The 24,180-nt window shown below is 39.9% G+C and overlaps 1 protein-coding gene across 1 annotated transcript in view; it reads right to left on the reverse strand.

The window, feature by feature from the left end:
- CKMT1A (creatine kinase, mitochondrial 1A) overlaps window positions 1–22,551 on the reverse strand; it is a 65,869-nt gene extending 43,318 nt beyond the window's left edge. The window contains exon 1 of the mRNA XM_073618532.1: window positions 22,395–22,551. Within this exon, the coding sequence (XP_073474633.1) occupies window positions 22,395–22,548 (154 nt within the window). The 5' untranslated portion in view covers window positions 22,549–22,551. The remainder of the gene's footprint in view (window positions 1–22,394) is intronic.
- Between the last annotated feature and the right edge of the window lie 1,629 nt (window positions 22,552–24,180).

Below are 24,180 nucleotides of genomic sequence, written 5' to 3' on the forward strand. Positions count from 1 at the left end.
ATTCAGTCTGCAGAGAGCTGGTGACTGTCAGCCACTGGCTCTCTGCTGTGCCCCTCCAGTGCTCACTGGAACACTAGACTGTGGAGGGGGCAGGAAAGGCTTTCTCAGTCTGCGAGCTGCCAGTTCCAGGCATCTGGGTGGATTACAACTGTGAAGTTGGGATCTTGGCAGAGTCTGGACCGAATGATAACCGATCACAGGAGTGCAGAACCAAGTGCACTCCTGTGATCCATAGGAGAGGTAGTGCCAAAATAGCTTTGCCATACTTCTCCTTTAAAGCGTATTTCCAATTTTGCAGCCAAATTAGGGTGACACCTACTTTATATTTGTTACACGTTCACAAAAAATGACATTATAAAAATTGCAGCTCATCTTTTTAGATGCTCTATTGTGGCCGATCCAGCAAGGAAAAATCCTAGGTAGTTTCTTTTTGTTTATGAAGGGGCTGTGCAGCTGTATTTGCCATAATTAAAGTAGAGTTATTATTATACAGGATTTATATAGCGGCAACAGTTTGCGCAGCTCTTTAGATTCCAGACAAAACCTCTTTTAACGTCTCTTAAAATGCTTCCGCCCCCCCCCCCCCCTCTTAACACCTATTCTACCTAACCTGTATAAAAAAGATCTGTATACCTACCGATTTTTGGGCTGCTCTGGTCCGGTCACATGATTTTGTTCCCCTCTGTCAGCCAGTGGCAGCTGCAGGGGAGAGGAGGGTGCACCGAGAGTGGATAAGCCATAGGAGTGACATTACTGTTTCCAGGCATTACTAGCCACTGTCAAGTGCTCTCTCCTCTTCCCTGCAGCCGCAGCTGGCTGACACATGAGATCACGTGATCGGAATGAAGCAGCCTGAAAATAGGTAAGTATGCAGATATTTCTTACACAGGTTAGCTGGAATAGGGGATAGGAGTGAGGAAGGTGCATTTTTAAGAGTAGTTAGGTTTAGTCTGGAATTCTACTTTCAGACTGGAGTCCCCGGTACAGACAGATCCCACACTAACAAAAAATCCTGTTTTATGGACCACTATCAAAAATGTGCACTAGGTTTTGCCTGGAATTCTACATTAACCCTGTCTATACTGTGCAAGCAGTTTGTATAATTGTAACTATTAAACACCAAAGGGTTGATTTACTAAAACTGCACAGTGCAAAATCTGGTGCACCTGTGCATGGTAGCCAATCAGCTTCTAACTTCAGCTTGTTCAATTAAGCTTTGACAAAAAAACATGGAAGCTGATTGGTTTCTATGCAGAGCTGTGTCAGATTTTGCATTCTCCAGTTTTAGCAAATCAACCCATGTGTGTCCTAACGAAGGGTTAAAGGTGTAGAGGCTGGACTTCTTGCATTGTATGTTAATGAGGACAGACTTGGGATAGGCTCACTCTAACATTGTGCAAACAAACTTTGCAATCAACCAGGATATCTCCTCCTGAGAAACATCCAAAAGGTAAGAAATATTTAAAACACATTTTTTAGGAGTGCTATATGAATGGGAACACATAGCAGACACATGATGGGGTTTTCTCAAATTTGACTGCAAAAGTGAAAATACATTTTAGGAATGATATTGTCCATCATTTCAATTGTAGACTGCTGTACTGTGTCAGCCATAAATGAATGCAGAAAGTTTAGAGTTTTAATGGCTAACTAAAAGTAGAATTCCAGGTTTAATTGCACTCTAAATCTTTTTTCCTGGCCCACCTCACGTCAGCACACAATGGGTTAATACCTCCTCTGGAGACCCACATGACCACCTTTATCTAGCTGAATAAAAGACAGCCCCTCCCCCAACTAAGATGTTCTGTTTTGGTCTGCTTCAGGCCACCTGTTGATTGCAGTTGGTAAGTTATTTGTTTGCTGCATCCCCCCTCTGCCAAACCTACCCCTCCTTGTTCAGTCTTTCATAGAGTTGGAAGACCTTGAACGCTAAAGATAAATCCTTCTAAAAACTGGGTGCCTTTTGTGCCAAGGCCGTGGGCAAAAGGATGATTAAACAGCATTGATATTGTACAGGTTGGGTATTATAAGAGCTCTGCAATGTCATCATTGCCTCTCTCTTTGGTTTTTTTCTTCCTGTCTTCTTATACGCAGCACACCACACTGCTCTCCTGGCTTCATGGTCAGTCTGAAAACGGCTGTGAATCCGGTCACAGGGCGCAGGGAGATGGGCGGCACAGGATGGGCCAGTCGCCATGCAATGGTGTAAATCATCTTGGAGTCTGCAGTTGAGAGGGCTTCTCTACCTCTCTCTCTGCAGTCCTGCCGGGTAAAGGACTTAACTCTGATTCTGAGTCTCCTGTCTGCTTCTGCATGTGCTGTCCTGGCTCCCCTGGTATGCTGTGTACTTTTGTGGGTTTGACAGTCAGACTGGTTTTTGTCTCAGACTGACTGTGTCTGCTGTCTGCTGGAAAAGCTGCCTGGGCTCACCTGCTGCAGCCTCTGAAGTGAGTGGAGGAAGGCAGATTGGTCTTAAAGAGACAGGATACCAGGTGGGTCTCCAGAGGAGGTGTTGTGTGCTGACATGAGGATGGGCCAGGAAAGGAAAATTACGGTAAGTATTTGATAACAATTTTCCTTTGTTGGTCCAAGCAAACTATTTCCATTACAAAATGATGCAGCCGCTGTGTGTTCTGTAATATACTGTAGTAGCATTATCTAAATATTGTAAATGGCACTGTATTCTTGTACTTCCTGTCTGGTGCTGGAATTAAAGAGAGTCAAGCTGAATCCTTCTCTGCCATTCAAGGAAAGCCTTATATTTTATCAACAAATATAAGGCTTCCTATGATTGGCCGAGGTGGAATTTGTGACATCATCTGCCTACCTCTCCAGTGGATAAAAATATTTTTTTATTTTTCCATAACTAAAGCTGACCATACAGGCATTACATTTTGAATGGCTGAAATTTCCTCCCTATCGGCAACACCTAGATCGACAAAAGTTGATGTTCAAATTAACTTTTGTTGGAGCAGTCGGGGGAAAAGTGTCACCCAAACAGCACCTGCATCCAATCAGATGCAAGCACTGTTTAAAGCAGGGTTCCACCCAAATTTTGAACATTATCTCTATGCATTCTCTTCCTTGCCTAGATGCTGACATGCTGTGTAAAAAAATTTAAATGCCGTAATTACCTTTTTTTTTCTAATCTTCTTAGCACTTCCTGGTTTTCCTCCCATGGGAGTAGGCGAGCTAGTCTCAGGCTTCCCAGCATGCATTGTGCAACAGCATCATCACAACATCTCAGTGAATGCTGGGAGCACAGCATTCACCACATCCAGGAAATACATGCTTGTTGGCTTCAAATGCCCACAATGAAGATGGAAACCGCCTTCAGTGAATTTTATAAGTTATTCTTTACAACGAAATCGGGCACAGACGGACTTATTACACAGAACATGTGAGTAGATAATCATGAGAAGAAAAGTTTGTGAATGAATTCCAAAAAAAAAAAACGATAGATAGGTGGACCCCCGCTTTAAGTATTTTGACAGCTGGTGCTCCAACTGTCAGAAAACAGTAGCTTGCAGTGGGAGATTCAACCATCTGGGCTGTTAATGTACAGTGACTGGAAAAATTATTCATACCCCTTAAAAAGTTACACATTTTGCCATGTTACAACCAAAAACGTAAATGTATTTTATTGGCATTTTATGTGATAGACCAACACAAAGGGGGTTATTTACTAAAATGGGAGAGTGCAAAATCTGGTACAGCTCTGCATAGAAACCAATCGGCTTACAGGTTTTCTTGCCAAATCCTAATTGAACAAGCTGAAGTTAGAAGCTGATTGGCTACCATGCACAGCTGCACCAGGTTCTAAGTGCTCCAGTTTTAGTAAATCTCCCCCCAAAGTGTCCCATAATTGTGAAGGGGAAGAAAAATGATAAATGGTTTTCAAAATATTTTACAAATACATATGTGAAAAGTGTAGCGTGCATTTGTATTCAGCCCCCTTACTCTGATACTCCTAACTAAAATCTAGTGGAACCAATTGCTTTCAGAAATTGCTTTCAGAAATCACCTAATTAGTAAATAGAGTCCACCTGTGTTTAATTTAATCTCAGTATAAATACAGCTGTTCTGTGAGAGAACCTTAGTGAACAAACAGCATTATGAAGGCCAAGGAACACATCAGACAGGTCAGGGATAAAGTTGTGAAGCAGTTTAAAGCAGGGTTAGGTTATAAAAAAATATCCCAAGCTTTGAACATCTCACAGTGCACTGTTCAATCCATCATTCAAAAATGGAAAGAGTATGGCACAACTGCAAACCTACCAAAACATGGCTGCCCACCTAAACTAACAGGCCGGGCAAGGAGAGCATTAATCAGAGAAGCAGCCAAGAGGCCCATGGTAACTCTGGAGGAGCTGCAGAGATCCACAGCTCAGGTGGGAGAATCTGTCCACAGGACAACTATTAGTCGTGCTCTCCACAAATCTGGCCTTTATGGAAGAGTGGCAAGAAGAAAGCCATAAGAAGTCCTGTTTGTGAGAAGACATGCGGGGGACACAGCAAATATGTGGAAGAAGGTGCTCTGATCAGATGAGATCAAAATTTAACTTTTTGACCTAAAAGCAAAATGCTATATGTAGTGGAAAACTAACACTGCACATCACCCTGAACACACCATCCCTACCGTTAAAACATTGTGGTGGCAGCATCATGTTGTGGGGATGCTTTTCTTCAGCAGGGACAGGGAAGCTGGTCAGAGTTGATGGGAAGATGGATGGAGCCAAATACAGGGCAATCTTAGAAGAAAACATGTTAGAGTCTCAAAAAAACTTGAGACTGGGGCAGAGGTTCGCCTACCAGCAGGACAACATACAGCCAGAGCTACAATGGAATGGTTTAGATCATGGGTGCTCAACCTGTGGCCCTCCAGCTGCTGCGGAACTACAAGTCCCATGAGGCATTGTAAGGTTGAAAGTTACAAGCCTGATTCCAAAAGGCAGAGGCATGATAGGACTTGTATTTCCACGACAGCTGGAGGGCCACAGGTTGAGCACCCATGGTTTAGATCAAAGTGTATTCATGTGCTAGAATTGCCCAGTCAAAGTCCAGACCTAAATCCAATTGAGAATCTCACTCTCTAAATATGCAAAGCTGTTAGAGACATCCCCAAAAAAGACTTGCAGCTGTAATTGCAGTAAAAGGTGGTTCTATAAAGTATTGACTCAGGGGGACTGAATAGAAATGCACGCCACACTTTTCACATATTTATTTGTAAATAATGTACAAAAATCAATTATCATTTTCCTTCCACTTCACAATTATGTGCCATTTTGTGTTCGTCTCTCACATAAAATCCCAATAAAATACTGTACATTTAGGTTTTTGGTTGTAACATGACAAAATTTGGAAAATTTCAAGGGGTATGAATACTTTTTTTTTCTGTTAATTTTCTTTTGTTCAGCCTACAGACTAAACTAAAGAAATCTGTACATGTATGACCTAAAGTTTAGGGTTTATCTGATGTTTTGTAAAATCTGCTTTGGTAGAGCTTTTAGGCAGACATGTCTGTTAGTTTTCCCTGTGATAACTGTAACTATAATGCTTTCAGCACATCATCTGGCCTTTCATAGAAAAGTGCTTTCCTTGTAATTCAATGCCTCTTATCTTGTCTACTGTTACAGATGGATTGAATTTGAAATCAATTGCTCAACACATGGTTTAGTGAAAAGATTGTACTTTTTTTTTGTTTACTGGTATAACATGGTCATACATGATACAATGAAATAATTAAATCATGCACTTGTGACTTGTGGCAGGGGTTAACAACAGAGCTGTAAAGAACCTTCCATTCATTAAATCCTTTTTCTCTTATGTTCTGTGTGACCCATGGCCATCCCTTCTTGTTTTACTTGTCATACCCAGGCTTAGTATTTTTAACAATATGTAAATAAGCTGATATGAGATGGTTATATTTTTGCTGATGATAGGGAAAATGCATCTATTAACTATGCAGGAAAAAAGCTGCCTCTTTGCTTCTGCAACCTATAAGCACAAGCCTTCTACAACGTACACATAATAGTACATATGACCATGTCTGCATCCTTCTCTTGCCTGAGTTGGGAACAATATCATAGGGGTTCCTGGTGTAACTTGGTGGACAGCCGGATGTTACACCTCCAACCATATAGTAGGTACAGTGTCCCTCCTATTTTCTATCTGGATGCACAGTCAATAATAGCAGAGCTAATGTCTGACTTTCTGGTTGGAAAGCCTAGTATTCTCTGCAGACAGAAAAATATGTGCCTATGTAAAAGGGTTTTTTTTTTTATTTAAAAAAAGGCTATAAAAATTATGACCCACTAAGTAGTGAAGTTTTTCAGGTTTGTATTTGTAAAAACCATGTTGGCAATTGAAGTTCTTATTTTGCTTCCTGACAGGTTTCTACTAATGTCATGTTTTACGATTTGAAATGTTCCATGTATCAGTTGTGCCTGAAGCAAGCTATTCAAATTGTACTTGTTGTCATGAGTGTCTTATATAACATATATATATATATATATACAGGGCCGGACTTACCATTGGGCTTGACTGGGCTCAAGCCCATAGGCCCCGGCCTATAGGGGCCCCGCCGGCCCCGCTCGTTTCGAAAGCCGCCGAGAGCGTCCAAAACCTGCCGAGATACAAAGGAGATCCAGCTCTGTATCTCGGCGGCGCCATTTTTAAACTGAAAGGCAGCAATGACACTGGGGCACGGCTACACTGACAAGACTACACTGACACTGACATGGCTGCAGATGGACACTGATAAGGCTGCATTGATGGGCATTTAAATGTAAGTTTTTTTCCTTAAACTTCCCTCCTAAAAGTTTTTTGCCTTAAAATTCCCTCCTAAACTTGGGGTGCGTGTTATACGCCGATAAATACGGTAATTATCATTTTATCCATTTTTATTGATTTTATTAATCGTGGACCCAGGACGAATACCAGTACAGTATCCCCCACTTATACGCTCATATATTATCTACTTTTGTGAGTAGCCATTTGGCTGTTTTGTCTTGTCCAATTAAACAGAAGTTTTTTAATACTGCACTGAGTCTGGCGCACCTTGTCCTTTTCTATTTCTGTTTTATAGAGCTGTGCATATGTATAGAAGGGTAGGGCCTGAAAGTGACTCAAGCCCAGGGGCCCCCACCACCCTAAGTCCTGCCCTGTATATATATATATATATATATATATATATATATATATATATATATATATATATTGTTTCTTGTTCTTTATGTTACTATGATACTAATATTATACATTTACATTGTAGAATCTATTACCCATATGACTTAAAAACCTCTGAAGAAGGACCTACAATGGTCTGAAACAAGTAAGGTGTCCACGCTTGTGTGTGCTTAGGCTAGCCCGTTAGCTCTACGAGGGCAGCCACTGTCTGACATACATGATGTGTTTTTTTGGGTACTTTGTATCACAATTACATTTGATTTTATCTGATGTTACACTATATATGTTTTTTTGGCACTATTTGTCATTTATCTTTATGATGTCTCAATAACATTTGTACTTTTTTACTCACCTGGTCTGTCCATTTAACAATCCCTGAGGGGTTCACTGTGTCTTTGGCACTAGGTGTTGTCTTTTGAGTGACTTATATAAAGCTGTTCTATGGATATATATTTTATAGTGTGTGTGCAGACACAGCCCCCCTTTTTCTGCGGCTGCTTCCTACTCAAAACAAAACTAAGATCCCTCAAATTCTTCTATGTTCACTCCAGATATGAGCTGTCCATAGCTGCCATATCTGAACTGTGACTTTTTCTACAGGGAAATAATGGCACAGTGAGACTACTTGTACCTGGGTTTGCCCAGAAGCATTGGGAAGCAGTTGGTTGCTGGGAGGGATCCAACTTTAAAACTGGACATACATTACTAAGTTTTTTTTTTTTTTTTTTTTTTCCTTTCGATTCAGCCAGCTGGCTGAATGAGAAAAACTGAGCCAATTTCCTCATCCAAACATTCAAGGTGGATGGGGAAATCCTCCCTGCTGTATCTTTGTATTCTGACAGCGGGCCTCTCCCACTATTTTGTTTTGTATACCTTTGTTTTGTATGCCTTTGTAAACCATCGGTTTTTGATAAATAAAGAAATTATTAAAAAAACACACTGATCAGCACATCAGCCTTTTGGCTACATGCATTGATCAAGCGGAGATTTTCCAACAGGCTCATTCATGAAAAGTCGATCGATAGATCAACTTTGCATAAACGGGAATGGCCATACATAGAGCACAATTCACTCCTGCCTAACTGGGTGAATTTCAATCCATGTATGGCCAAAGCCATAAAGAAATTTCTTTTTTTCTTTTTTTAGGGTGGAGTTTAGGATAGTGATTTTTTTTTTTTTTTTTTTTTGCTTTTTGTGGGTTAGACTTATTTTAAAAACACTATAAAAAGCAATACTGAATATTCTCAAAGCTGAATATTTTCCTGTCATGTCTTGTAAGAACAGATTTGACAGACTGGGCAAGTGTTATATTTTTTTGGCAGCAGGAGCGCATCTCATCAATGGGTATATAAGTACTTAGCCAAAAAGGCACAACAGAAAATACCCTCAAATGATCCCAGTTTAGTCACCCAACAATTATCTTATTTAAAACTAAAACTATTCTTATTTTCTGTAATTTGATGTGGTTTTGAAAAATAACAAGCACAAAGACCAGAATAGATGTACCCAGGGTGGACTTCAGACTATGATGAGATTTGAATAATTGAGTTTATAGAAAATCTTGATTTCAGAACCTCCGCTCTGGACAGCACCATTTGGCACTGCAGCACAAAACACTTGGCTATGTACCAGGAATCTTCACATAATGCAGCAGCAGACCGTTCCAATGTCACACTTAAAAGCTTTGATGAACTTTCTAAGAAGCTGCTGCAATTGTCCCTCATGTATCTAGAGAATTATATGTAAAATTCAGTTAAAGTGTTTCCTTTTTATGTAGATTCACTAGCAAATTTGTGCCAGGTCCTTGAACAGGGTAGAACTCAAAAGTCATAACACTTTGCTAGTGGTATTTATAAGACAACTGTATGATCATTAGAGGTATTGCATATCTTATGTACAGCACAGTGTACAGAGTATAGAGCATGGTGTATAAAGTATAAAGTAGAGTGATGTGAAGTATATAACAAAGTGGAGAATGTGGAAGCCTAGAACATACAAAATACATTACCGTGGGCAATAAGTTTAAAAGGCTAAAAACAAAAACTATGTGGCTCATTGCCAATGTTAGAAAAACTATAAATAATAAGAAAAAAGCATTTAAAAAATATATAAAAATGAAGAAACACTATCATTGTTTAAATGTTACAAAGAATATAACAGAATATGTAGAAAGGAAATCAAGGCTGCAAAAATTCAAAACAAATGACAGATTGCAAAACATAGTAGGAAAAACCCCCAGAAATTCTTAACCCCTTAGCGCTGACCGTACACACATATGCAGCCTTGGCTTTAAGGGGTTATACCGGGATGATGCCTGCAGCTGCAGACATCATCCCGGTACCGTTTTTTTAAAGCGGGCGGTCAGCTCTTTAGGGATAACAACTGATGCGGCTAAAAGCCGCTCGGCTGTTATCCCGAGAGAGTGGGAGGGGACGTCCCCCCTTCCACTGCCTTCCGCCGCTCTTCCCGGGCCTCCCGCCCCACCGGGAGACCTAATCCACTTCCGCCGGATAGAGTGAGACTGGAAGGAAGCTGTAAATGGCTTCCATCAAGTCTCTTATGTGTAGACACGAAAGCGACATCACAATGTCACTTCCGGTTTACTCGTCTGCCAATGGCGGCAAATAAAAAAAAATGACAGTATTCAGAATCGCCTGAATACTTTGAAGTGCAAAGGAGGAATTTGGGTTTTGTTAGACCCATGATCCCTCCATAAAGAGTACCTGTCACCACTTATTACTGTCACAAGGGATGTTTACATTCCTAGTAACAGCAATAAAGGTGATCAAATTTTTTTTTTTTTTAGAGACAATGTGAAAAAATTAAAATAAATAAATAAATAAAAAAATAAAGAAAAGCAGCAAAGAAAAGGCACGTTTAAGTAGCGCCTGCATCTGTAAACAGTGTTCAAATCACACATGTGAGGTATCGCTGTGATCGTCAGAGCGTGAGCAATAATTCTAGCACTAGACCCCCTTTTTTTTTAAAGCGTCGCCTATGGAGATTTTTAAGAAATATATTCTAAATATATATACTTGCACTAGAAGTAAAAATATGAATGTGTTAAACCAAATAAAAATAAAGTTGCAGCTGCTGTACACAAAGTGCTATACACTCGACAAATGAAATGAATATATTACAGTGCTCGCAATAGTGTAAATAATATATCAGAAAATAAAGTGAAAACAATTCATAAGTAAGGGAATGTCTATATGTTGGTGAATGATGTGCTCCAATTCTCGAGTTTGGAGCATGATCGCACTTTATGAATTAGAGCACATCATTCACCAAGATATGGACATTCACTTACTTATGAATTGTTTTCACTTTATTTTCTGATATATTATTTACACTATTGTGAGGGCTGTAATATATTCATTTCTTTTTATGGACATTTTTAGCTACTGTAATTTGTCGCCATTCCACGAGTGTGCACAATTTCAAAGCATGACAATTTCAAAGCATGACATGTCAAAGCATGACATGTTAGGTATTGACGTAACATCATCTTTCACATTATACAAAAAATTGGGCTAACTTTACTGTTTAGTTTTTTTTAAATTCATGAAAGTGTCTTTTTTCCCCAGAAATTGTGTTTGAAAGACCGCTACGCAAATACAGTGTGCCATAAAATATTGCAACAATCGCCATTTTATTCTCTAGGGTTTCTGCTGAAAATATATATTTAATGTTTGGTGGTTCAAATAATTTTCTTGCAAAAAATATGGATTTTAACTTGTAAGCAACAAATGTCAGAAATAGGCTTAGGCATGAAAGGGTTAAAATATATTAATAGTGAAAAGGTCAGGTCTGAGCAAGTAGGCCCTTTACAAAATATCTAGAGTGGGCAACTGGGGACAAATAGAAGGGAAATTTAAATTAATACTTTCTTCAACTCTATGTATACAAAGGAGCATGGTGGAGCCCATGTCCATAATGGGGATGATGTTGACAAATGATCCACAATAGCTCAAAAGTGATATGGTCCAGAAATATTTAGACAGCACAAAGGTGGATAAAGCACCTGGACCAGATGGCATAAACCCACAGATCTTAAAATAATTGAGCTTTGTCATTTCAAAGCCATTGTTTCTAAATTTTTATGAACTCGTTATTGTCTGGAATAGTACCACTGGATGGTTGTAAGGCCAATGTGGTGCCTCTATTTAAAAAGGGGTCAAAGTCTTTACCAAGTAACTATAGACCTGCTAAACTTCTATAGTTGGGAAGATACTGGAGAGTTTAATAAAAGTCCACATAGATGATTTCTTGCTTCTGTGGGATATTTTGTACAGCTCAGCAAGATAAAGAAGGAGTCCTCAAAGTGTTGGGTTCATCAGTTTTTTTGGGGGGGTTAGCCCATAATCCTTTCACACGATCCCTGTTCATAATTCAAATAAAAGCCTAAAAAGACACCCCTGGACTGTTCCATTCAAGTCAGCGTAAGTGGAGAAAATGCTATGTGCCTGGTTGTGTGTGCCCTAATCTGGGGTTAAAGCAATTTGACCAGTAGCTCCTTTAAAAAAAAAGTAAGGAATGCCTAAGAGTGAAGTAAGTGGTCCTTTTAACACACATAGAAAAAAAAGCTTGTTTGAGCTGGTAAGTATACATTTATTCTGTTTCAGGTACACAGTTCTAATCTTTTCTTCTTAATCATGAAAATCTGCCTATTCAAGGCCAGAATGAGATTTATGACAATCCGTCTGTGTCCTGTGAAAATCATTAACTAACACAACTCTTTATTGTCTGGAACTAGAAGAATGATAAGATCTTAAGCACAACCATGATCCTTACTTTGTATTTGTATAGCTATCAACCTATCAAGGGCTTAGAACATACTGGTGTCAAAGGGGACCTCTTGGTGCACAAGTGCCCCCCCCCCACCTTCCAATTTTAGTCCTGACAGTAAAAGCACATTGGCAAGAGCACTGCCTGAAGATTCTTGGGAGAACCTGATGCTGCCAGCCTGATTGGTCAAATTTCTCTTGCAACAACCAGATTGTTTCAGTGCTGGACAAAATGTGTTTTCATTGCTTTTTTATTACAGGTTTTTTTTATTGCTTTGTAAAATATAACTGTGAGAATTAAAGCGACCATGTGGATTATCACATCACATCCCTTATGTTTAGGCCTTGTTCACAAGGGCGTACTCAAGGCCGTGCTTGCCTGCACAGGATGCAGAGGTGTTCCAATCATCCACATGCAGGTAATCCTATGTGCAGTCAAGTCAATAAGAAACTCAGTACATGGACATAGCCGCTGCTCCCAATTTGACATCTGTGTGGGTTCACCGTCCAATCGTAGACAGTGTGAGTACCTATGCATCTTGTGCAGGCAAAACATAGCCCACATACAGTTGTATGTTTTAGTGTGAATGAGCCCGCAGACACAGCGGGGGGGACATCGCAGGATCCTGGGGACAAGGTAAGTACACTGCACCAGGATCCTGCAATGCAATCCCGAGTGTGGCTTGGGGTTACCACTAATGGTACTGAAATGTAACCCCGAGCCACACTCTGGAAAACCGCCAGGGAGTTGAAGCTGCACTTTTCGGCCACTAGCGGGGGCGCTTTTAACTCCCAAGAAGGATTTAAAAGCGCCTGTGTTGCGGCGCTCCTGAAACACTTTTCAGGAACTTGGGAAGCACTGTCCATTCATTTCAATGGGCAGGGGTGGTGCGGAAGAGCTGTATACACTGCCCCAAACATACTGCTTGCAGGACTTTTTTTCCCGTCCTGCAAGTGCACCTCCCCAGTGTATAAGCACTCGGGCTTTCACACTGGGGAGGCATGAGAGGCAGTAAAAGCACATTGGCAAGAGCACTGCCTGAAGATTCTTGGGAGAACCTGATGCTGCCAGCCTGATTGTTCAAATTTCTCCTGCAACAACCAGATTGTTTCAGTGCTGGACAAAATGTGTTTTTATTGCTTTTTTTACAGGTTTTTTTATTGCTTTGTAAAATATAACTCTGTGAGAATTAAAGTGACCATGTGGATTATCACATCACATCCCTTATGTTTAGGCCTTGTTCACAAGGGCGTACTCAAGGCCATGCTTACCTGCACAGGATGCAGAAGTGTTCCATTCATCCACATGCAGGTAATCCTATGTGCAGTCAAGTCATTAGGAAACTCAGTACATGGACATAGCCGATGCTCCCAATTTGACATCTGTGTGGGTTCACCGCCCAATCATAGACAGTGTGAGTACCTATGCATCTTGTGCAGGCAAAACATAGCCCACATATAGTTGTATGCTTTAGTGTGCATGAGGCCTTATGTTAAGGATTGTAAAGCAAATACAGGCATACCCCACCTTTAAGTATACAATGGGGTTTATTTACTATAGCTGGAGAGTGCAAACTGTAAAAGCTTGCTGGGACTTTTCAGGTGTTTCATAGGAATTTTTCAATACACCTTGTATCTTAAAGGCTAAGTTCACCCTTCAAAAAAATAATTAAAAGCACATATTTTCGCAGGTAAAAAAAAAAAATAGCATTTTTTTAAAAGCGGGTTCCACTCAAATTTTTAACTTAATTTTACCCCCTTCAGTTAATTGCATAGATGTTCAAATGCCGCACAAAAAATTTTTTTATCGCTGTAATTACCTTTATATTGTACTTTGTTGTGGCACTTCCTGTCTCTCCTCCCATGGGAGTAGGCGTGTTTATTGCCTTCCCTCGGCGCTGCACTGTCTCCTGGGAGCTTAGTGTCAGGCTTCCCAAGATTCAGTGCAGGAACAATGATCATGCGCCTGAACAAGCTGTGAATGAACAGCATTCACCGCATCCAGGAAATCAATGCTTGTGGGCTTCACATGCCAACAAGCAAGATGGAAACAGCCAGCATCACATTTTTAAAGTTATTCTTCAGTACTAAAACAGACAGAGGCGGAAATATTACACCCAAACTGTGAGTATTATTTTGGGATTAGCAAAGTGTCTCAATGACCTAAAAAAAAAAAAAAAAAGATTGGTCGCTGGACTCCCACTTTAAGGAGCCTACAGAGCATCAGTAGATCACAGGTGCCATGTCAGGTTCCTGTCTTTCTCTAGCTTTGTGTCTGTATCCCTATACAAAGGCTGTTACAAAGATAGAGGAAAAAAGAATGAACTACGAGCGTGCTGAGCAGCGCATTCACAGCCTATTCAAACTACAAGTATATCTGCTACGGTGACAGAAGATACTTATAGGTTTTTCATTCACACACCTCTGTAAATGAATGACGCAGCTGTGTGGCCGAAGCCCTGCACAGTCGCGCTGTGTTCAAAAAGTGACAGCGGGTGTGAGGAAAAGATCCTCTACCTGCTGTCACAAAGAGGGGAATGCTGGCAGTAGGTGCATAGGAACATGTAGCATGTTACACCCTAACAATGTGTGTAGCATAAAACATGCTCCTAACGGTGAAAAGCTTTTTTAAAATAGGAAGGGCACATTTGAAAAACTTAGTGTTCAATTTCATATAATACACCTTTTCCATTGATAACCCTGGTTGTCCCTCCCATCAGAACTTTACACATACAGTATCAGTAATATATCAGTATCATCTTTAATGCTGATTGCAGTAATGGGGCCTGGGTAAATTCTAAATGCATTTCTCAAGTAAGTTGAGTTGCTTCATTAGTAGCTGTGAAAACTGTATCATGAGGGATTGGTAAGTACCACATTTGCAATCACATACATCGCTTATAAATACTACACAATCATACAAAATCTTCATTTATATGTCACTTACAGGTAAGCTGAACAGTCAACAGAATGCCTGGGGGGGTCTGGTTCTCCTATAACCCCCCAGGTGAAAGCCAGTAGGAGATAAAAAACAGGGAGAGTCCTAATTGCCATCAAGACATAACACATACAGGGAACAACTGGAAGCCCCAAGCATTCTATTGACTGTTCAGCTTGCCTGTAAGTGACATATAAATGAGGATTATGGGGTTTATTTACTAAAGGCAAATCCACTTTGCACTACAAGTGCACTTGGAAGTGCAGTCACTGTAGGTCCGAGGGGAAGATCTGAAATGAGGGGGAGCTCTGCTGATTTTTATCATCCAATCATGTGCAAGCTAAAATGCTGTTTTTTATTTTCCTTGCATGTCCCTCTCAGATCTACAGCGACTGCGCTTCCAAGTGTACTTGCAGTGCACTTGTAGTGCAAAGTGGGTTTGCCTTTAGTAAATAAACCCCCCCACGTGTCATTGTGTAGTACATATGAGATATTTGTTGCTGCAGATTTGGTACTTACCTATTCATTTTCACATCGCTCGATGAAGCTGGTCAACTGACTCAAGAAATGCATTGAGAAGTTTTTCAAATGTACCTAGCGAAAGTTTCTTCTTCTGTACACTGTGCGGTTGATTTACTATCACTTTTTTTTTTTTTTTGCATGTGTGATTGGTTTCCTCCTTTTCCAAGAAGTTTGGACACAGCTTGAAGTACCATTTAAGGCATCTCTAGCTCTGCTTTAGCCTAATCAGTTATGGAATACAAGTCAAGATGGCCTTAATGTGCTTGCGCAACACATGGTAGTGCACTTCCGTGCTTTCTGATGTACTGCTTTATGAAAAATACTGCAGGTCCAATTTTCAGTCCATTGTGGTGCGTTAGCAGCCCATTCAAATGAAGGGACTGCTTTACCTCAACACATGTTACCATGTGACTTCATCAATGCTGTAACAGACTGAGGTGGACCCTTCGAGTCTGTTCAATGAGCTTTAGGCTGCTTTTACACTGGGATGGCGGGTCCGTTAGTGGTAAAGCGCATCTAGTTTTAGCAGCACTTTACCATTGTTTAACCTCCCTGGCGGTATGATTATGTTAGATTTTTGCGTCTCAAAGCGGTACAATTATTTTACATAGAAATTTGGCGTTTTATATTGTAGGCCTGTAATTCTTAGCAATAACACACTTAAATCTGTCCAAACAAGAGTCTAGTAGACATCCTGGGTATGATAAAGTTTGAAACGCAAAATCATAAATTATAATATAATAAATAACTATAAATAATTTAAAAAAAATATATATATAATAATAATAAAATTAATTTCCCCACGATTCACTATCGCTCAATTCTGCAAGTGTTCTAATTTACTATCGCTGTTTTCTAGCTGGTCTAAAACCACTTTTGAAATAAAAGGACACTTTTTAGTTGCTATGGACAATCTCCAGTTTCCAGGCAGAAAGAACAGTATATATAATATAAAACTGCATGCAGGGCACTGGACAAAGAATTAGGGACAAAAGGGATGTGAAATGATTTCATACTGTAATGTAATCTGTAAGATTACAGTGTACTGTATGTGTTATGAATTTTCTATCTTTTAAATTTACCGCCGGGCTCCGCCCCGTGCGTTGCGACGCTCGCATGGAACGGAGTATGGCACATAGAGGCGTCGGGCAGAGGACAGAGCCCGCAGACACAGCGGGGGGACATCGCAGGATCCTGGGGACAAGGTAAGTACACTGCACCAGAATCCTGCAATGCAATCCCGAGTGCTGCTCGGGGTTACCGCTAATGGTACTGAAATTTAACCCCGAGCCACACTCGGGAAAACCACCAGGGAGGTTAAGCGGCACTTTTCGGCCACTAGCGGGGGCGCTTTTAACTCCCAAGAAGGGGTTAAAAGCGTCCGTGTTGCGGTGCTTCCAAAACACTTTTCAGGCACTTGGGAAGCACTGTCCATTGATTTCAATGGGCAGGGGTGGTGCGGAAGCGCTGTATACATCGCTCCCGCACTGCCCCAAAGATGCTGCTTGCAGGACTTTTTTTCCTGTCCTGCAATTGCACCGCCCCAGTGTATAAGCACTCAGGCTTTCACACTGGGGAGGCATTAGAGGCAGTTGTCAGACGCTTTACAGGTGCTATCTTTAGAGCTAAAATGCCTGAAAACTGCCTCAGTGTGTCAGTGTCTAAAGCAATGGCCTGTCCTAGTACCAACAGAACAGAAGCAATTAAAGAGGAAGTAAAGCCTCTGAAAAATAAAAAAAAAATACACCCTGCAAGACAAAGGCATACTAGCTCATGAATTACTTACCTGAGATTGAAGCCCACGCATCGGCCCTCGTTCACCACCTCCGACGCCACCATCTATCCCGGAGTGACTTCCGGGTATCGCAGCTCCGCTGTGACTGGCCGGAGCCGCGATGACGTCACTCCCGTGCATGCGCACTGGTGCCGCCACTAATGGCATGATCACAGTTAGAAACGGCACGCTCAGTGCGCATGCGCCAGATGACTATGGCGCATGCGCCGTAGACATCGGTGTCTCTATTTCTGCAAATATCTCCTAAATATTTTAGGTTTGGGAGATATTTCTTGCACCTACAGGTAAGCCTTAATCTAGGCTTACCTGTAGGTTAAAGTGGTTGTAATGGGTTTACAATCACTTTAAGGCACCAGCAATGAAGTTTGATAATATTGCTGCAATATATATACATGGCCGAGAATGATTTTCTGGAGTTTATTTCAGAGTTTCCAAACCATCCTCCTGCCTCTGCCATTGTTGTTCATGTGATTTGGACACTAACATGTTAATCAAGCATTATTCTCTGTATGATTTTATTCATTCTAGAAAGAGTAAAAGTCACGAGGTGGGGCAGTCATATAATATGGATGTGCAGAAGCATTCTACTGCACTGAACATGATAACGTTCATGCACCGCACTAAAGTAACTTCCAATGATAAGATAATTGTACTACATACATCGTCCCTGTACTTTGTTCTAATTTATAGTTGCTACTTCTCCCAGGAAGTGATTTCAAATCAAAAAGCTGATATAGACCTTTACTGTCATTAAACAGAACTTTGCTCTCCCAATCAACATTGATTATTTTTAATGCTCCTGCTGCTAGCATTAGTAAATAGATAGGAAAGAGAATATCACATTTACTTGTTTTAAACATTTCTTCAGTTACTTCCTTTTTTTTTGCCTAGGCAAATGATGTCATACATCCTAGGAATCTTGAGGAGAGGTTTTCTCAGCTAAGCACACCCTCCCGCATGCATGCCTAAGCTAAGGGCAAAATGGATTCCAGGAAGTAAATGCTACATCAATCATTTGCCCTTACTCAAGATGGCCTCGGCCAGAAGTGCCAGGGAGGGTGTTTTTCAAAGTGATTTCTCAACAAAATAAAGCATGGAGACATGGATGGATGGGGGAGTTTGCTTTGAATATTACAAAAAAATGAAATTGTGTTTTTGATTTGTGGTGCTCAGATGCAATGAGGATCCACTTTAAATCCTAAGTTTAGTACTTACATTCAATAAGAAGTGTCCCTTGTGTTGGTGGCTGCTCTCTTAGTTGAAATCTTCGGTCCTCTGCCCCCAACCCCCAATACCGTTGCGGCAGTAATCTTCTGGTGCCACAGGGGTTAATATAGCTGCTGGATCTGTCAAAGACACTCATTAAGAGTGTTGACTATGCCCGCCCTTTCTTTCCCATGCTTCCATTTACAGAAGTTGTACTATCACTTCCATCAATGAAATGTGCTGGAGGAGGCAGGCCTTTCATTCATCTGCCCATCCACCATTCATAAGCACTTTTCGTTACTATAAACTATAGTACAGCATCTATGAATGGAGAAGGAGGGGCAGAAAGGGCAGCCATAGTCATCATTCTTAATGAGTGCCTATGACAGGTCCAGTAGCACCAGAGGTTGATTTTTTTTTTTTTTGGGGGGGGGGCGAGGATTTCAGAATCCAACAAATACAGCCAGCAACAGCACAAAGGATACTTCTGATTGAATGTAAGTACTGTCCCTTGTGCTGATTAAGAATAGGATAGGGAATGGTTAAAAGATCTCTTTTTTTAACTTCCTATTTGGAGGACATAGCCCTTTGCTTTTCAAAAGGTACAACCTGAAGTTAGAGGAGACATCTCTAAACTGAGAGCAATTCTTTCTTAGACTGTTTTCACTGCAGTGAGTGTCTCCATTGAAGGACCTCCCATCTATTCCTGTTCCGGAGATGTTCCCTCATTTTCAACACCAATAACAGCGGTCATAAGGACAAATCAAAAGGGCAATAAAAAAAACACCTTTACTTTTCCCTACTCTATCAAAAAAAGTAAAAAAAAAAGACTATGTACTGTCTTTAGTACAGCTCATAGACCCTTTTATTATTATACTGTCTGTTTATAACAGCAATTACAAAATAATGTCCTAAAGTACCGGTTTCCATTACTAACAGCTGCTTCTAATACAATGATTGGCTTTTTCTTATATTAATAACTGAAAAACCTATAAAGAAAATGGTAGTGTCCGTTATTAAAATACGGGACAAACCAACAGAAAATGCAAATGCTTTAAACTTCTATTTGAGCCCCTATTTTCTTGAAATCAAATTTACATAAATACAATAAATAATAAAGTTAAATAAATACAAAACACAATGGATTGTAGATCTGGATGTTGTATATAGAATTATTGTAATGTGTAGTCCGATTTGCATCCCCTTTTTAAAAAATTTGTGTTTGTTGTGAAGTGCGATAGGGCTCCATATATATGGTGTGCCTTTGGTGCTTTGTTACATGTATTGCTCAGCGGCCAGTTGTCACAAGAAATACTGACTCAGCCATAGGACCGTACTGAAGATTAATGGATTGCATAGTTTTGTAGCTGGTAATAGTTCCAACTGTAAACCTGTTATCAGGAGACATTTGTGGTTTGGTTGTTTTGTTAATGATTAACTTGGCACACCTTTGTCTGGAACTTTCTCTAGCTACTTAGGCATTATGGAGAACTGTAAAAAAAATAAAAAGTTTTATATTTTAAAAAACCCTCCTAAAAAAAAAAAAAAAAAAAAGCGAATGAGCCTACGTTCCGGTAACAATAAATCAAATGAAACAATATATTAAAGCTAATGCTTTGAGGCCAGCTGCGAAATATGCTAAGTATATAATAGGACTATACTTTATGTGGAATAATAAAGGCATCAACAAGCCAACATAGGATCATCCATATTCAATCACACAAGTTAATAACTACTTGAGTTGTCTGTATAATGTATTTGCAGGTATTTAGCACTTATTGTTTTTTACATATAATATTTTGGCTACAAAATTCTCTGGCATGCCGATACATTTTTTTGCCTGACAATCTTTGATTTCCTAAAGTTGATATAAAGGAAAGTTGCAAGGGTGTGCTTCCTGGGATCGATTATTCGGTCTCATATATAAATATGTATAAAAGTCTTTTCGGGGAATTGGTTACTTGATATGTAAGAACATCCTATTTTTTGTAAGATTGGGAACGCCTGGAATGATTATTTTTACGGCTCAGTCAGAAGAGCTATGCATGTTTTTAGGTTGACTGTGTTGGGATGTTACTTTGTACTACTCTGTATTGTTGTACCAAATTCCTTGATACCTAAATAAAGAATTAAAAATAAAGGACCTTGCAGGGTATTTTCCAGCTTATATGGCCCGCACAATAGAAATTAGCCTCAGAATTATTTGCTTCGTTCTAGTAGTCATGTGACCTCCACTATGCAAGTCCTGTGCACTGCTAGGGCTATGGGTGGATTAGAAGTAGTGGCAGCAAATGTGTGTTTGTGACATCGCTGCTGTGCACTTCCTACTAAAGTAGGTGTAATAGGAGAGACTACAGGGAGGAAGCATATAAGGGTGACGATATTGTAGCTTTATTGAATGACAGTGTGAATGTCACCTTGCGTACACTATCTTTGCTGAATAGCTAGATAGAAATGTAAGACTGATAATGCAATCCTTTAAAAGATTATTCAAAAGGACTTTAGTGTGGCATGAGCAAGCATATATATAAATTACGTTTTCGGGTTGACATACAATTTAACTGCAAATAATAGTTTTTAATCATCATTTGCTAAACTATATTATTTATAGAGCTTTTACATTCTGAAACACTGTGACTGTTGCACTTGATTCTTTATGTAGAAATTAAGATCTAAAATGATGCAATTATATAAAAAATGCACACTCCATTAATCATAAATATGTATACCCGTATGCTTGCGCTTACTATTGAGACATACTGTGATAACTATTATTTTTTAGAGCACTTTTACACAGTGGTCAACATTAAATGCAATTTCGGCATGATCTACACTTGGAGCATTTAATTCTAAATTAAATTAGGGAATGCGATTTTGTTATAACTGGATTCAAGTGTCCCTCAGGCCACCTGCATTTTTACTTACATTTATTTTAATGCACTGATAGATAGACAGAAATGTATTTAATTGATGAACTATAAAGCCCTTCAATGTGATCAACAGTTAAGAAGGTTATTGTTGCGTACATTATGTAAAAGCAAGCATTGTAATGAAAAAGTCATTAGAAAAGTAATACAGTAAAATATATATGTATATATATATATATATATATATATATATATATTTTTTTTTTTTTTTTTACTGTATTACTTTTCTAATGACTTTTTCATTACAATGTACAAGTATATATATATATATATATATATATATATATATATATACTTTTTTTTTTTTTTAAACAAAGCGGACAAAATATAATCACTGAATTTTGTGACAACAATGCCTAAAGTGCCCATAAATGTGTAGAGTATATAGTGAGTAGGTTTTTTTTAATGTAATCTTTGTTAATAGTTGGAACCTGTAATGATTCTCTCTCTGACCAGCTGATGATTATGGGTTCAGACGTAGCTCAGTTGGGATGGAAGATGTGATTTTTTTTTTTTTTACATTGCATTGGTGAGTATATGTGGTTGTCCTACAAATGTTCCTGTTGTACCCCAAACAATAGATTGTCCATTTTTGTTACATTTTATCAGCACTGCTGATGGCCAGATTTTCATACTTAGCTAAAGTACTAGAAATCTTGGGCTGTCTGCTCTGCCTGTGTATTAGCAAATTCAATCTTCAGGCTGGGTTCACACTATTGTGAATTGGATGTGGGTTTCTCCGTATCCAATTCGCATAGCAGGAGATTGTGACTGGCTCTCTATGGAGCTGGTTAACATCTCCGCAGCAGCTCCGGTGCGAATTGCACAGGAGCCCTGTGCATCTTTTGGTTGGTTTCAGGTCTTAAATTCAGCCCAAAATTCAGGCTGAGAAATGCCAAATGTCCATTTCACAGGTTTCGCCAACATTTAAATTGACCAGCCTATAATACGTGCGTATTTATTCTTCCATCCTCAGTGCCTGTACAAGGTGCATAGTGTAGTCCACCCCCCTGTGTGATGATGTGTAGTACCTGGTGTCGGTGATGTGAATCTGGATGGTGGCTCTCCTGTTCGGCAGGCTGGCTCAGTGCTATATACTGAACTGAAAAGTCTCCTATAAATACATTGCTGAGACCTTTCCTGTGTAAACTGAAGGAGCTCTATAAACCCGCCCATTACACACATTGTCTGAGCTTATCACTACTACTAACAACTGTGAGCTTCCACCTTTGGACCTCCTAATATTAGTTCATTGATTTATCAGATGACTTGCAGCATACACACCTCAGCATTTTCCATTTTTATTTCCTTTTATGTAAATGATCTTTGTATCCTCTGAAAATCACATGTAGACCAGTGCTTTCTTTTCCTTGCTATGTTGCTTCCTAGGAAATATTAATTATGAACAAGTTTTTGTTTTTTTTCTGTGTAGAAGGACTAGAAATCTTGGGCTTCTATTAACCACTTCAATACTGGGCACTTTCACCCCCTTCCTGCCCAGGCCAATTTTCAGATTTCAGCGCTGTGGCACTTTGACAATTGCACGGTCATGCAACACTGTAACCAAATTACACTTTTAATAATTTTTTTTTTTGAGACAGAGCTTTCTTTTGGTGATATTTAATCACCACTGTTTTTTTTTTTATTCTTTGCTAAACAAACAAAAAAAGACTGAACATTTTGCAAAAAAAAATGTTTTCTTAGTTTCGGTTATGAAATGTTGCAAATAAGCAATTTTTCTTCTTCACTGATGGGCACTGATTACTGTGTAAATGTCACTGGCAGGGAAGGGGTTAACACTAGGGGGGTGATCAAGGGGTTAACTGTGTTCCATGGGTGTGTTCTAACTGTGTTCCCTCTATGTGTTCTAACTGTAGGGGGGATGGGACTGTCTAGGAGGAGAGAAAGATCGGTGTTCATACTTAGTATGAACACACAATCTGTCTCTTCTCCCGTGAGAGAACCGGGATCTGTGTGTTTACGCACACAGATCCCGGTTCTCGCTCTGTCATGAGCGATCGCGGGAGCCCAGCGGCCAAAAGTGGCCAAAAGGCGAAGCGACGTAAGGTAACGTCATTTTGCCCAGCCGTGCCATTCTGCCGCAGTAAAACTGTGGCAGCTGGTCGGCAAGCGGTTAAAGTTAAGTAAACGCTGGGGTTTTTTTTTCTTACCTGCAAAGTAAAGGCATCTATTAGATTGTAAGCTCTTCTGAGCAGGGCTCTCTTAATCCTCTTGTATTTTATTGTATTATAACTGTATTGTCTCCCTTTTCATATTGTAAAGCGCTGCGTAAACTGTTGGCGCTATATAAATCCTGTATAATAATAATAATAATGTGCTAGTATGCATCGCATACTAGCACATTATGTGAAACATACCTGCAAATGGAAAGCCCTTGTTCTCACCGCGGGAGGCCGCATCTATCTTTGCCATCTTTCTTCAAGGTCCGAGGACTCCGGCTGTGTGACTGGCCCGAGCCACATGACGTCACTCCTGCGCATGCGTGTGTGAGCTGCCGGTCACGGCATGGGGCTCTGAAGAAATGGCACGGGTCGCCCTTCCTTCAGAGCGCATGCGCCAATGGCTACATCAGCGGCATATACAGTAAATATCTCCTAAATTATAGGCTTATTTATTGGTACAAACAATACAGGGAGGTTTACTTCCTCTTTAAAGTGGAGTTCCACCCACTTTTACAACTCTTCAGCATCCCTCACTAAACTGCGCACTGTAAACGAATTGGATATTTAAATTTTTTTTTTTCTCAGCACCTACTGTATATCTGCTGTATTCATTTTTCACTTCCTCCTCCCTGGC

This window comes from Aquarana catesbeiana, linkage group LG03, assembly GCF_042186555.1.
Source record: "Aquarana catesbeiana isolate 2022-GZ linkage group LG03, ASM4218655v1, whole genome shotgun sequence".
In the NCBI taxonomy this organism is placed as follows: domain Eukaryota; kingdom Metazoa; phylum Chordata; class Amphibia; order Anura; family Ranidae; genus Aquarana; species Aquarana catesbeiana.